At 35.7% G+C, this 12,231-nt stretch overlaps 1 protein-coding gene across 1 annotated transcript in view; it reads left to right on the forward strand.

The window, feature by feature from the left end:
- The window catches only part of LOC145664764 (uncharacterized), a 64,942-nt gene that overhangs the window by 4,365 nt on the left and 48,346 nt on the right, over positions 1-12,231 (forward strand). The window contains exon 2 of the mRNA XM_081731707.1: positions 6,761-6,915. Coding sequence (XP_081587833.1) covers positions 6,761-6,915 — 155 coding nt within the window. The remainder of the gene's footprint in view (positions 1-6,760; positions 6,916-12,231) is intronic.

Here is a 12,231-nt window from a genome sequence, read left to right on the forward strand (position 1 = left end):
TTTCCTTTATATCCATCTTTTGGAGCATTATGTTAGTATCAGATGTGGAAACACTATTTTCCAAATTCCATATTTTGCAGGTGCAAGCAAATCCTTTTGAGCCAGTTGCTGGTTTAAATATGTCAAATAACTGTAATCATAAATTACTGGTAAGATGTTATTACATTAACATATATATTAAATATGTATACATGTACACTCATGTCCAAAATGATTGTCGCATATCTATAATTGTATTCTTGTAAGAATATAATTTGATAATGATTTTGCAGGGTACTTTTAATACTGATATTATGTGTATAATCGTGAAATGTATATTTGCCGTAAATTTCACAGAAAAAGAATTATAAATACGGATATTAGAAAGAGTAAAACAAAATGTTGCAAAATGGACAAAAAAAAAAGTTTTATTTTCGTTTTATTGTTCTTATTTATTGCTCTTTTGACATGAAATTTGCCACACACATGTCTTTGCCGATTATACACATATTAACATTATAAGAAATACCGGGCAAATTCGTTATCAAATTATATTCCTACAATTTATAGACATGCGACATATTTATAGACATGCGACAATAATTTTGGACATGAGTGTACATTTATATATTATTACTTGGATAGAAAAGCCAGAGCTGGTACTAGGGTATATTATTATTATTATTATTATTATTATTATTATTATTATTATTATTATTATTATTATTATTATTATTATTATTATTATTATTATTACATATTTTGTATTTATCTTGTATATTTGTGTATTAACTTTTATGCATATTCGTCTATATACTTTCAGTACTTAAGAAAAATAGCTTTTTTCCTCTTTAAGAGTATCTTATGTCAGATGGAAGTAATGCTCCGTTTACCAGCCTGTAGGTTACGGCAGAGAGAAGACAGGGGCCCATATACGTTTTCTTTTAGTTCCTCCAGTACTCTTCTATTTGGGTCAGAGAAGAGAATTTATCATAAAAGTGGTTGGCAACTGCTTTTAACATTGCAAGGGGAACCGTTTTCTTTAGTAATTGAGAGAGGCAGGTTGTCTCTTTCTGTGGTTTGGTTCCGTTCAAGGGATGGGAATGGTCCCCTGGGTAGTACAATCTAAGAAATGGCTTTTCTTTGTGTTAGGAGATAGGAAAAATTTGTTTATAAAGGTAGAAACTAGACAAGAAAGTCCATGAGGGTTAGGTTAAAGAGAATTTTAATCTTTCCTTATTGTTTTTGTTTTCTCTTAATTTTTATAGAAAATAAATTATGCATCCATTTAGATTAGAGAAGCTCGCATTTCATTTAAAAAATTTTAGTTAGGAAATATAAGGAACACTTTTTTTTATATTTATTTATTTATTTGTAGATGTTTTAGGCTTCAGTTCGAGACCAGTGACTAGGTTCCTGTATCTTTGTTCAAGAGGGCTCCGGTTCGAGTCCTGCTGACGTCAGGTCACTTATGGCGTGGCTGATAGTTTTATTTAGTGGTTCCTGCTGTAGAATGCTAGAGGCTTAGACCAATTTAAACTAACCTTAAATACCTCTAAGATCATAGTGCTGATCCTGAAGACCTCTCTTTCGGTGTCTTTTCCTCTGACCTTGGCAACCTCTAAAATCCCAGTAAAGATACTTTAGATAGAATCATTTTCAAAGAATGGTCTGTTACTGAACTATTTGTGTATAGCCGTAGGCCAAGCACTGGGCAAATAAGGGAGACATCTTTAAATGTTAATTTAGTCTACACCACAGCTTGTAAGAGGGAAGAGCTTCCTAGTGGGATTTTGGAAATTTTAAAATAAAGTTAGATGACTCTTATTTCTTAAGATAATGACAGAAAAAATTGAGCATTTAGTCTAGGTTACTAATTCTCTATGAATTTGGGGTATTAAGATAGAGATTTTTAGAAAGTCCTTCTCTGTTCTGGGAGAGACGAAAGCATCCTTTTACAAAGTCTATTTAAAGGAGAACTTCATTTAGATTATTACAGGGTGAGTCAAAAGTCCTTGGACGCCTGCATAAGTTTGAAAATCGACGGTAAAAGTAAAAAGTGGTGATGGGAACAGAGGTTTGAACAGAGGTCATTCATGGCCGCCATCTTGAAATCCACCATTTTGGATTCAAGTAATTTTTTTCTAAATGGGAAAGGGGGGGTGTATGACACATCAAATAACACTAGCTTGAGCTCAGAAATTTAGTGTTGTTTTTTTTTTTTTTTTTTTTAAATCTTGTACAGTTTAGAAGTTATTAGTGTTCAAAGGTGGGAAAGTACCTTGACACTGAATGCTACAACACATGTTCTACGTGTTGTCCATCCCGTGCAATGCACAACTGTAGTCGCCGCAACCACTCTGACTGTACACGGAGGAGAATGTCTCCTGAAATTTGGTCACAGGCTTGTTGGATGCGTTCCTCCAGGTGTCTCAAATCACGGATTGTCTCAGCATACACTATCTGCTTAAGATGTCCCCATAGATAAAAATCAAGAAGCGTTAAGGCAGGGGATCTGGGCGGCCACTCCACGGGACCACGGCGACCAATCCACTTCCCTGGCAGTTGTGCATCCAACCGTTCACGGACACAAAGTCCATTGTGTGGAGGGTCTCCATCGTGCTGAAAATAAGATGGGAAAATGCCGTCAGCGTTCAGTGTGGCAGGAAACAAGGTCCTGCAGCAGCATCAGATACTGTGGTGCAGTTAAGGTGTTGTAAATGAAAATGGCCCAATCATGCGGGTGTCCCATATGCCACACCACACCATCACCTTCGCTGGACTATGTTCTCGACTCGGATCAATTCAGTTCGGATTTGCGTCACACCAGTATCGACAATTATGTCGATTAACCTCCCCGTTCAAAGTAAAATACGCCTCGTCGCTGAACAGTATGCCCTTGGCAAACGCAGGATCCAGTTCGTGTTGTTCAGTAGCCCGCATGCAGAACTCCAACCGGCGATCAGGATCATCCTCGTTCAGTTTATGTTGCATGTGCAGCTTGTAAGGATGCCACTGATTGGCGTGCAATATCCGGACAACGGAGGATTGGCTTATTGCACATGCTAGGGACACTTGACGGGTACTTCGTTTAGGACTTTTCACAAACGACGGATCAACCGCCGTTGCAGTTTCCTCATTGGTGGCAGTCTTTGGTCGCCCAGTACATGCCCTATCTTGAACAGAGCCCGTCTCCCGGAATTTGGTGATCATGTGAGCCACCGTGCTGTGCGATACCGGTTTTCTGTCTGGGTGCCGTCTGTTGTAGTCAGCTGCTATTGTTCGGTAGCTGCGTTCCCCTGATATAAGGATGATTTCGATCTTCTGTTCACGTGTCAGACCCATTTTAGATCACCTGAATAAAGAGAGCACTGGGTCAGTATGAAGGTAATTTTCCACCTTTGAACATTAATAACTTCTAAACTGTACAAGATAGAAAAAAAAAAAAAACAAATTACACCACTAAATTCCTGAGCTCAAGCTTAGTGTTATTTGATGTGTCATACACCCCCCTTCCCATTTAAAAAAAAAATGACCTGAATCCAAAATGGCGGATTTCAAGATGGCGGCCATGAATGACACACTCCAAAAGTTGTGGCCCCTCATCAAACCTCTGTTCTCATAATCACTTTTTTACTTTTTCCGTCGATTTTGAAACTTACGCAGGTGTCCAAGGACTTTTGACTCACCCTGTATTATTATTATTATTTGGAATAAATATATTTTATAAGAGGAAATATGATGAGAGTTTAATTTACAGATTGAGTCTGGTTAACTAATTAACTAAGAATTTCCTAGGTTCTTACGGAACTGAGTGATTGGTATTCTCATAACTGTATTAAAAAAAAATGTTTGGGAAAATCACAAAGTTTCATTTGTTTTACTTCACTTTTTCTCCCTTGGTTAGTTAAAGGAAAAGATGGAGGAGGGGGGTTAGAAGCTAGTCGAAGCAGCCTTGTGACTTTTTCTTTTTTACACTGTGATGATTTCACCTCCCGGTTGAAAGAGGTATTCAGCTTTGGCTTGTTTTAGAAATAAGAAGAAATTTAGATAGCTGTGAGACAAAAGTGAATACTGGGAGCTTGTTAAAGTATAACGCATAGGCTCGTACTTAGCCTATCGCAGATTGGAGGCTCGTAAGAGGCTATCGCATAGTTTTTTTTTTTTTTTTTCTGTGGTGAACTTATCTATAATTTACTTCTATTTAATAAAATTTAACATTTAAGTTATTTAATCGTGCACGAAACAATATTGTAGGAATATAGACAAGTATTTATTTATTTATTTTTGAAAATTTATTTTGGAGAGGGGGTAGGGTCTTTAAGAATGGGTGGGATCCGCAGAAACAGCCAATATAAACTATACATAATTACGTGTGAAAATTTTGAAAATAATAGTAATGAAAAGAATTTTAATTTCGACAGCATTCGAACGTCCAAGATCCTTCCCGTGAGTGTGCTCGTATATATAAATGTTTTTAAAATATAGTGTAGTTACGCACTGAGTGACAGAATAATCGCAGAAATGAACTTCAGTCTGCAGTTAACTTTCATTCAAAAGTAGACTCATTGTCGGCATGTGGAATCTTATCAGATTGCGAGTCAATACATTTTACACCGATATCTTCCTTAGTTTTTAAGATAGAGCAATGATGACGCTGTTTGAAAGCTCTTATACATGATGAGTCGGAAATCCCTTGCCATCCCTTGTAAAATGAAAGCCAGTGTAGGTAGTCGGAATTGGTAATAAGGGCACATTAGCCCGATGGGGACTCTTTATTGTACGTGTCAGGTGAACGGCATCATGTTGAAACTCGCTTTAGAAGTTGAAATAGGAAAGGGATCATGTGATACATGAAACAGGACTGGAATTTTAAGAGAAACTCAATGGTGTAAGTAGATTTAACATAACAGTAATAGCTTTGAATTTATCTTTCATTTAATGGGTATTCTTTTTAATATTAACAGGAAGGAAAAAAGATGAGTGGTAGAAACTACGAAATAAGCCTTTAGGAAGAAAAAAAAAAGTCTATTTTGTGGACTGTGTCATTAGCCAAAGCCGACTGTATTTGAGATCGTCAAGATGTAAGGTGGTAGAAATGCCCGTGTTGTATCTGGTGATTTCAGTGAAAAGCATCCTCAACATGCTGTAGTTTCGCACGTTACAATGACATAGTTAATGACCAAGTTCGAAGAACTGAGTACAGTTGAGAACAGGCCACGATAGGTGGGGCCCAAAACTGCCACTGACGAAAGCACAGCACAGCACACGCCGATTATCACTGGAATGCCACGTCAGCCAAACCTACATTTGCAAACTGTTACAGATGCATAAGTGGCAGACATCCTTACAAGCTGCAGCTGCAGTAACGTCTTTCTGAGGATGACTCAGATCCGGGAGTGCAGTTGTATGAATGGACAGTGGAACAATTGCGGCAGGACCCCAACTTTGCAATACAAATTTTACGTACCGAGGAAGCAAATTTGGACTGGAGGGATAAACAAAAATCTACGCTACTGGTCTCCAGAAAACCTAAAATAGACAGATCCGTGTAATATGGTTGGAGCAGGGAAAATGATCGTGTGGGTAGGGACCTGAATGAAATGTATCATTGGCCCATTTGTTATCCCTGACATCTTAACTGCAGAGCGCTACTTGGACATGTTAGAACAACTCATTCTTCCCTCGGTGTGGTCCCGGATGGCGCTTTCCCTTATTTTGCCAAAGTGGTGAAACGCAGCTTTATTATGGACTGTAGGTTCGTCAGAATCTGGATGAACAATTTCCCTGTAGATGGATTGGTCGACGTGGCCCAGTGAAATCACCTGATTTATCACCATTGAACTTTTCCTTGTGGGGTCACCTAAAGGCAGTGGCATATGGCGAAAAGATTATGGAATCATTTGGAGCAATGTATGTGCACAAATCACACCTGAGACGTTGCTGCGTATATCTGATTACATTGTGGAGCTTCTTTTAAAATTCTAACCCTCTTTCGTATATCGCATGATCCTCTTCCCATTTAAATCTTTTGAGCGAAGATTCAAAATGGCGGACAGCAAGGTGGCGGCCATTCTCTGACACGCACCATAAAGACTCGCTCTCAGCCTAACGTGTCCCTACAATTACCAATTCCGGTTATCTACATTTCATTTTATAAACGGTGGTAAGGGACTTCTGACTCATCCTCTATTATGTATTATAAGTTTATTTCAGGATCTTTCTTCTCTGTTAGTTTTCACGTTATTTGTAGTTGGATAGAAAAATTACGTTGATGAAAAATATATTTTTTTTTAATATATAATTTCTGGCGTCATTTTAACATATGATTAGCAAATACATCATTTATTTATCTTTTAATATAAATTGGCATTTATTTCCTTGGCCAAACACATTTTATGGTTCATTCACAAGTCAGAAAATTTTAAAAGATTGTAATTGTTTATACAGATTTGTAGGTTAAAAAAAAAATAAACTTTTTGAGTTTTTCTTTCATTTAACATAAGTTGCATGTCATTGTGACTAAACAAACGTGAGTCACTAAACTTTGGAATTGGGATGATTATTTAAAATAGCCCAACGGTATTAAATTGCCGAACGGTTTCCATAAAATCCCATATTTTCTTTAACAATTAAAGTTTATTATTATTATTATTTTCGTGTAAAATAGTGTCTGAACGTGAGCCACCAATTTCAGTACAACTTGGAACAGAATGAATTTAATGAGGATTTAAACGAAACCAGGAATGCCTCGTAACTTGTTTATCTCTTGTACTTGTAGAAGATTATTATGTCGATATATCCGATAATGGACCAATAGTAGTAGGAGCAACTATCACATTCAGAGCAGAGCTACGCAGGTCTTCCGGAGAGCACCCACCTGAGGGACGATATAGGTTTAAGTGGAAAGAGCATGCTTTAGGAAATGACTATGAGGTGAGTATTATTATTATTATTATTATTATTATTATTATTATTATTATTATTATTATTATTATTTTCTAGTATAAATTTTAAAGTTTTTTAGTTGGAATAAATACTCTTCTAAGTTTGATCCATGGTGAAGTTCCAGCAGATTAAACCCACAGATATTTTCTATCAGTACTCGTCTATGTACTACCATGAGCAAAATAAATGACGCGTCTCTTTATTTTGAAGTTTTTTGAAAATATCTCCGTTTTCTTTATATGTTCGAAATTTCGGAAGGTTTCCCCAGCAGGACAGGTTAATAACAAACCCGTTTTTAATATTTGTGTTAGATATTAGCTTAAAATAAAGAAATTAGAAGCAAAAAACATTAAATCGACAGAAATCTCGAGAATTACCAACTCTGCTAAAGTGGGAAATTTTCAAGAACACGAGGGAATTCTGCAATTCAACACGAAGCAGCGACATCTATGTCATTGAGAGAAATGTGGATTAAATCTACAAACTAAACTTTTAACGAATATTTCTAGTATGTCTTATTATATGCATTATCTGCAAACTCCAAATATATGAATATATGCTAAGTACTAACATAAAGATAGAGCAAATAGTGGAAATTATCTATGGAAAAGGACGAATTAGTAGGACGATCGTAATGAAATATCGTCTTTACCGGAACAGGCTCAGTTCACGTAAAGAAACAAATAGCTCAGTTAGTTAAAGCAACGAGTCTGTATGCTGAAGGTAGCGGGTTCGATCCCGTGGAATTGCCGTTATCATTTTTATCACTACACTACGGTTATTTTTTTTATTTTTTTATTTGGGAAAGAATCAAATTGTAACGTATGTGTAAAACTCATGACGATACCAAAAAAAGAAAAAATGCTGTTGTCGCACTTGCATTAGCGTCCCTAATTTTGTTTGCAAACAGTTTCGTAATTATTTCCCCTGTGCTCACTGCTCACCATATGCTCGCTGGCGCATAACGAATGTTTCCCAGTAAATGTTAATTCTAATTTGGAGAATTTTATAAAGTTTCACAATATTTCTCACTAGATAGTCTTCTATCTACGTGTTTGGATATTTTGATAACAGATTTCCCTATTAAATGTTTAATTTTCCCTAGATGTTTAATTACGGAAAAGTTTTACAATGTATTTGTATTGAATTGAAATTGTTTTGAATTTACTACATAAGGTAAGTAGACCGAAGGAGGAGAACTCAAGTAATTGATATTCTACGTAAAAGCAACCTATTGTAAAATGATGATGCTTCTTACCTTCAGCACATAATCTTTACGTTAGAGAGTCAGACAGAGAAAAATCCTGGTTTTTCCTCCTCTATGACCACCCATCTTAAACCTCTACATATCATTGTTCGTCTCACAAAATTTCGGTGCTCCAAAAACATTCAAATAATAATAATAATAATAATAATAATAATAATAATAATAATAATAATCCTGAATATGCCATCCTTACATAATGTAGGATATCTTAGTTTCCTAGTTTAAATCTTAAGTATCTTAGTTTAAAATGCTTTCTTTAGTACTTATTTGAGCAACCATGTAGGAGGGGTACGACTTTTTATTTTGCCCCTCTCATTTCAGTAGCCTTCCAACAGACAGGACAGACAAAATGAATAAGAAATATATTTACAGCATCCTCTCCCCTTTCATGATTGGAATATCACGTAATATTTTTTATTCTACGAAAGATGGCCCTGTGCGGTTAGGGGTAGGTAACTAAAAAAATACCTAATATATAGCGCCCCTTGATTGTAATATTACCGCTTCTTTATTTGTACGAGGGAGCCCCTACACAATCAAGGGTGACAAAAAGAATAGGAAGAGTGTCTATTGATTCCAGTGGTGGATCCAGCACGAACTCCTGGGGGAGGGGAGGGGAAGTGAAACATTCTTTTGATGATGTGAAGCTGTCACAAATTACCACTTAACTAAACTAAACAATAGTGGGGGGAACCGGAACCCAGTCAGTTTAAATTGATGTAAAAGTTTAATTTTTGGCTTCATATTAAAGTTTTGGTTCCAAATGACAAATTCAGTCCGAGTGGACAATGATCAAATCTCCGAGGGGGGGTCTTCAGTATAGGGGGCTACGGCTCCCTTATGGGAAAAGGCAAAAATATGAAAATGCTTATAACTTCCGAATTTCCCGTCTATTTTAAAGAAATTATTGGCTTCATATTAAAGTCTTGGCTTCAAATGACAATTTCAGTCCGTGTGGACAACGATCAAATCTCGGAGGGCTCTTCGGTGTAGGGGTTTCGGCTTCTTTATGGGACAAGATTCACGTAGTTGATATTGCAAAATTGTTTTGTATATATAAGTGGAAACTTGCACCATTTGGTTAATTTTACCTCTTATGTTTTGCAGATTCATATTCCAAGCAATAGTTACTTCGCAGAGCTTTTTTTTTTTTTTTTTTTGCTAGCCAAGGCTAGCTACCCGCCCGAGGGTTACGCCCTCCATGGGGAAAGAGAAGTTTGGGAATTGGGAGGAAAGGACTGGGAGATTGCTCAGAGCTAAAAGAAGGCACTTACTAGTTTCATTAAAATGAAATGTCTTTTATGAGAGGAGCAGACGAACGAACAGGCACCCAAACGTTGGTTGAGTCGTACGGTTGAAACTCGTTAAGCTCGCTTCAATTATTATTATTATTATTATTATTATTATTATTATTATTATTATTATTATTATTATTATTATTATTATTAATAATAATAATAATAATAATAATAATAAAGCATTGCAGGGACCTTTTGTGCAGGGGGTCCGTGGCTTGATTCCACTTCGTGCCAAGTGAAATTTGAGGTGGACAAATACCGTGTGCATGGGTATGTGTTTTCTTAAGATTTTCCATTTTCCTCCCACTTTCTTCATTTCACCATTTCATTCATCATCATTCTCCCTTAGCGTAGGTGCATAATCGTCCAACGTTAAACTAGATATTGCAATTTCAATAATAATAATAATAAAAATTAATTCAACTGAAAGGACTGTAATTTATGTGGACAGCAATTATCATAAATATGCAACCATTATAAAAACAATGCTTTGCGTAGAAAGATAATCCTTCCCAAGTGTTAACGAATGCGCACGAGATAAGACATGTCTCGAGAAAGAGACAAGACGCGCTTTGTGACATCGAAGATAATACGAGGCAAATGTTTTGGACACGAGATAGCTTGTAAAATGTCTCGTCTTGTCTGGAATGTCTCGAAAACAAAAGTCTAAGTTTTAAAATTATTTTTCAAGATCTATTCTCTCAGAAGTAGTTCTCTGCCTTAAAATTAATAACGACATTTGTGTTTTAAAAAAGATAAACAATGCCTAAAGTTAATAGTTAACTTTTCGAAAAGAAGCTTCATTAAGGGTGAACCTGAAAGATGTCCACAAACTTCGGGAGGTGATTTGAGACATCAAAAGGAGACAAATGGTCCTCTTGGAGTTTTCGAATTCAGCTTCGTTGTCGAGATACAGGGTTGCCAACTGGTCGTGTTTGAGAAACTCACTGGGAATAAATTCAAGTCCAAGAATAAACTACTACTCATATATTTTTCAGGTCAATTGACTTATACCATGTTGTAAGGTCAAATATTTATTTATGAAGTGTGTACAAAATTCGCCAGGGTCTTTTCTGAGAAAATCGTCGAGAAAAAGTCACCTCCAAGAATAAACTACCCCTCGTAAATTTTTCTAAGAGAAATATCTGATACTGCAATATAGGGTTGTTAATTAAATATTGATTAATGAAAAATAAACAAAATTGTTAAAACCATTTTTGAGAAAATAGCGTTTTTCGATTTTCGGCTGTTTGTAAACCACACTTATTTTAGGTGGTAGGAAAAAATGGAAAAGCTCCTGTAAGAATACTAAGTAAACCCTAAGTTTAAAATTTGGTGTAGATAAGTTGAACGGTATGGCCTCTAGGCGAGTGCATATAAAAGTGTGCCGAACGGACGGACCGGAAGGACGGGTGTCGAAAAGTCACATTTTCGGTATGTAGACGCCATGAAACATGTAAATCCGTTGAAATCTGAATTTGATATTATTTTCACAATCACTATATTTTCTTCTCTCTTTTGTCGCTCGAAAAAGAAAAGCCTGAGTTTACCACAAAAAGCTAGGGAGTTTCTCAAAAAATATTCAATTACAGGGCCACCGCACTAAACTTTTTCAATTCAATTTCTTAACTGTGTTAGCCCGCAGTTGTTACTGAAGTGTGTATTTGGATAATACGAATAAAATTATCGTATTATTCAAATACATCGAATGTCAGATTATCGAATAAAAAACTTCGATTGAAGAAAATCCATACTACAAAACTAACTCACACTTTGAGCACATTTTCATTAGACATATAATAGACCAATTAATGCAATCATTGTTTATGAAATATGAAAAAAATCAAATGAGTCACTTTGGGAAAGTCGTTCAAAAAGAACACGACAGGAGTAACCTACCTCTTGTGAATTGTTTCGAACAATGAGTTAAGATATACTTTTGGTTATTAATGAAATATTTATTTGCGAAATTTGAACAAAATCGCCTGTCGTTCGAGAAAATTGTCGGGGAAAAAACCTTGACCCCAAAAATAAACTATCCGTTGTAATTGTTTTTCATAGAAATGACTTATACTAAAATATAGGGTTATTAATGAAATACTTATTTATGAATTATCAATAAAATTGTCCGAGTAATTTTTGAGAAAATCGTGAGGGAAAAATAACTCCCCGAATAAACTATCTCTTGAGGATTCTTTCAGGGTAAGCGAGTTATTCCATATTACTAGGTTTTTAATGAAATATTTATTTCTGAGTACGAACAAAATTGCTTGACTCATTTTTGAGAAAACCGTGGAGGAAAAACACCCCCAAGAGTAAACTACCCCTCGCATATTTTTTCAGGACAAACGAGTTTTGCCATATTGTTCGGTTATTAACGAAATATTTATTTTTGAAATATGAATAAACTCTTTTGAGTCGTTTTTGAGAAAATCGCCCAGACAACACTCCACCAAGAATAAACTACCCCTCGCATTTTTTTAGGACAAACGAGTTATGCCATATTGATAAGTTATTAATGAAATCTTTATTTATGAAATATGAACGAAAACATTTGAGTCCATTTTGAGAAAATCACTGAGAAAAAACTCGCCCCCTTAGTATAAACTACCCCTTGTAGATTTTTCTCAGATAAATGCCTTATACCACAAAATAGGGTTGCTAATTAAATATTGATTTATAAAAAAGAAAGAAAACAAGATCGTTAGAGCCAGTTATGAGAAAATATCTTTTTTTTTT

Source organism: Thermobia domestica, chromosome 11 (genome assembly GCF_964235325.1).
Source record: "Thermobia domestica chromosome 11, izTheDome1.hap1.1, whole genome shotgun sequence".
NCBI classification, from domain to species: Eukaryota; Metazoa; Arthropoda; class Insecta; order Zygentoma; family Lepismatidae; genus Thermobia; species Thermobia domestica.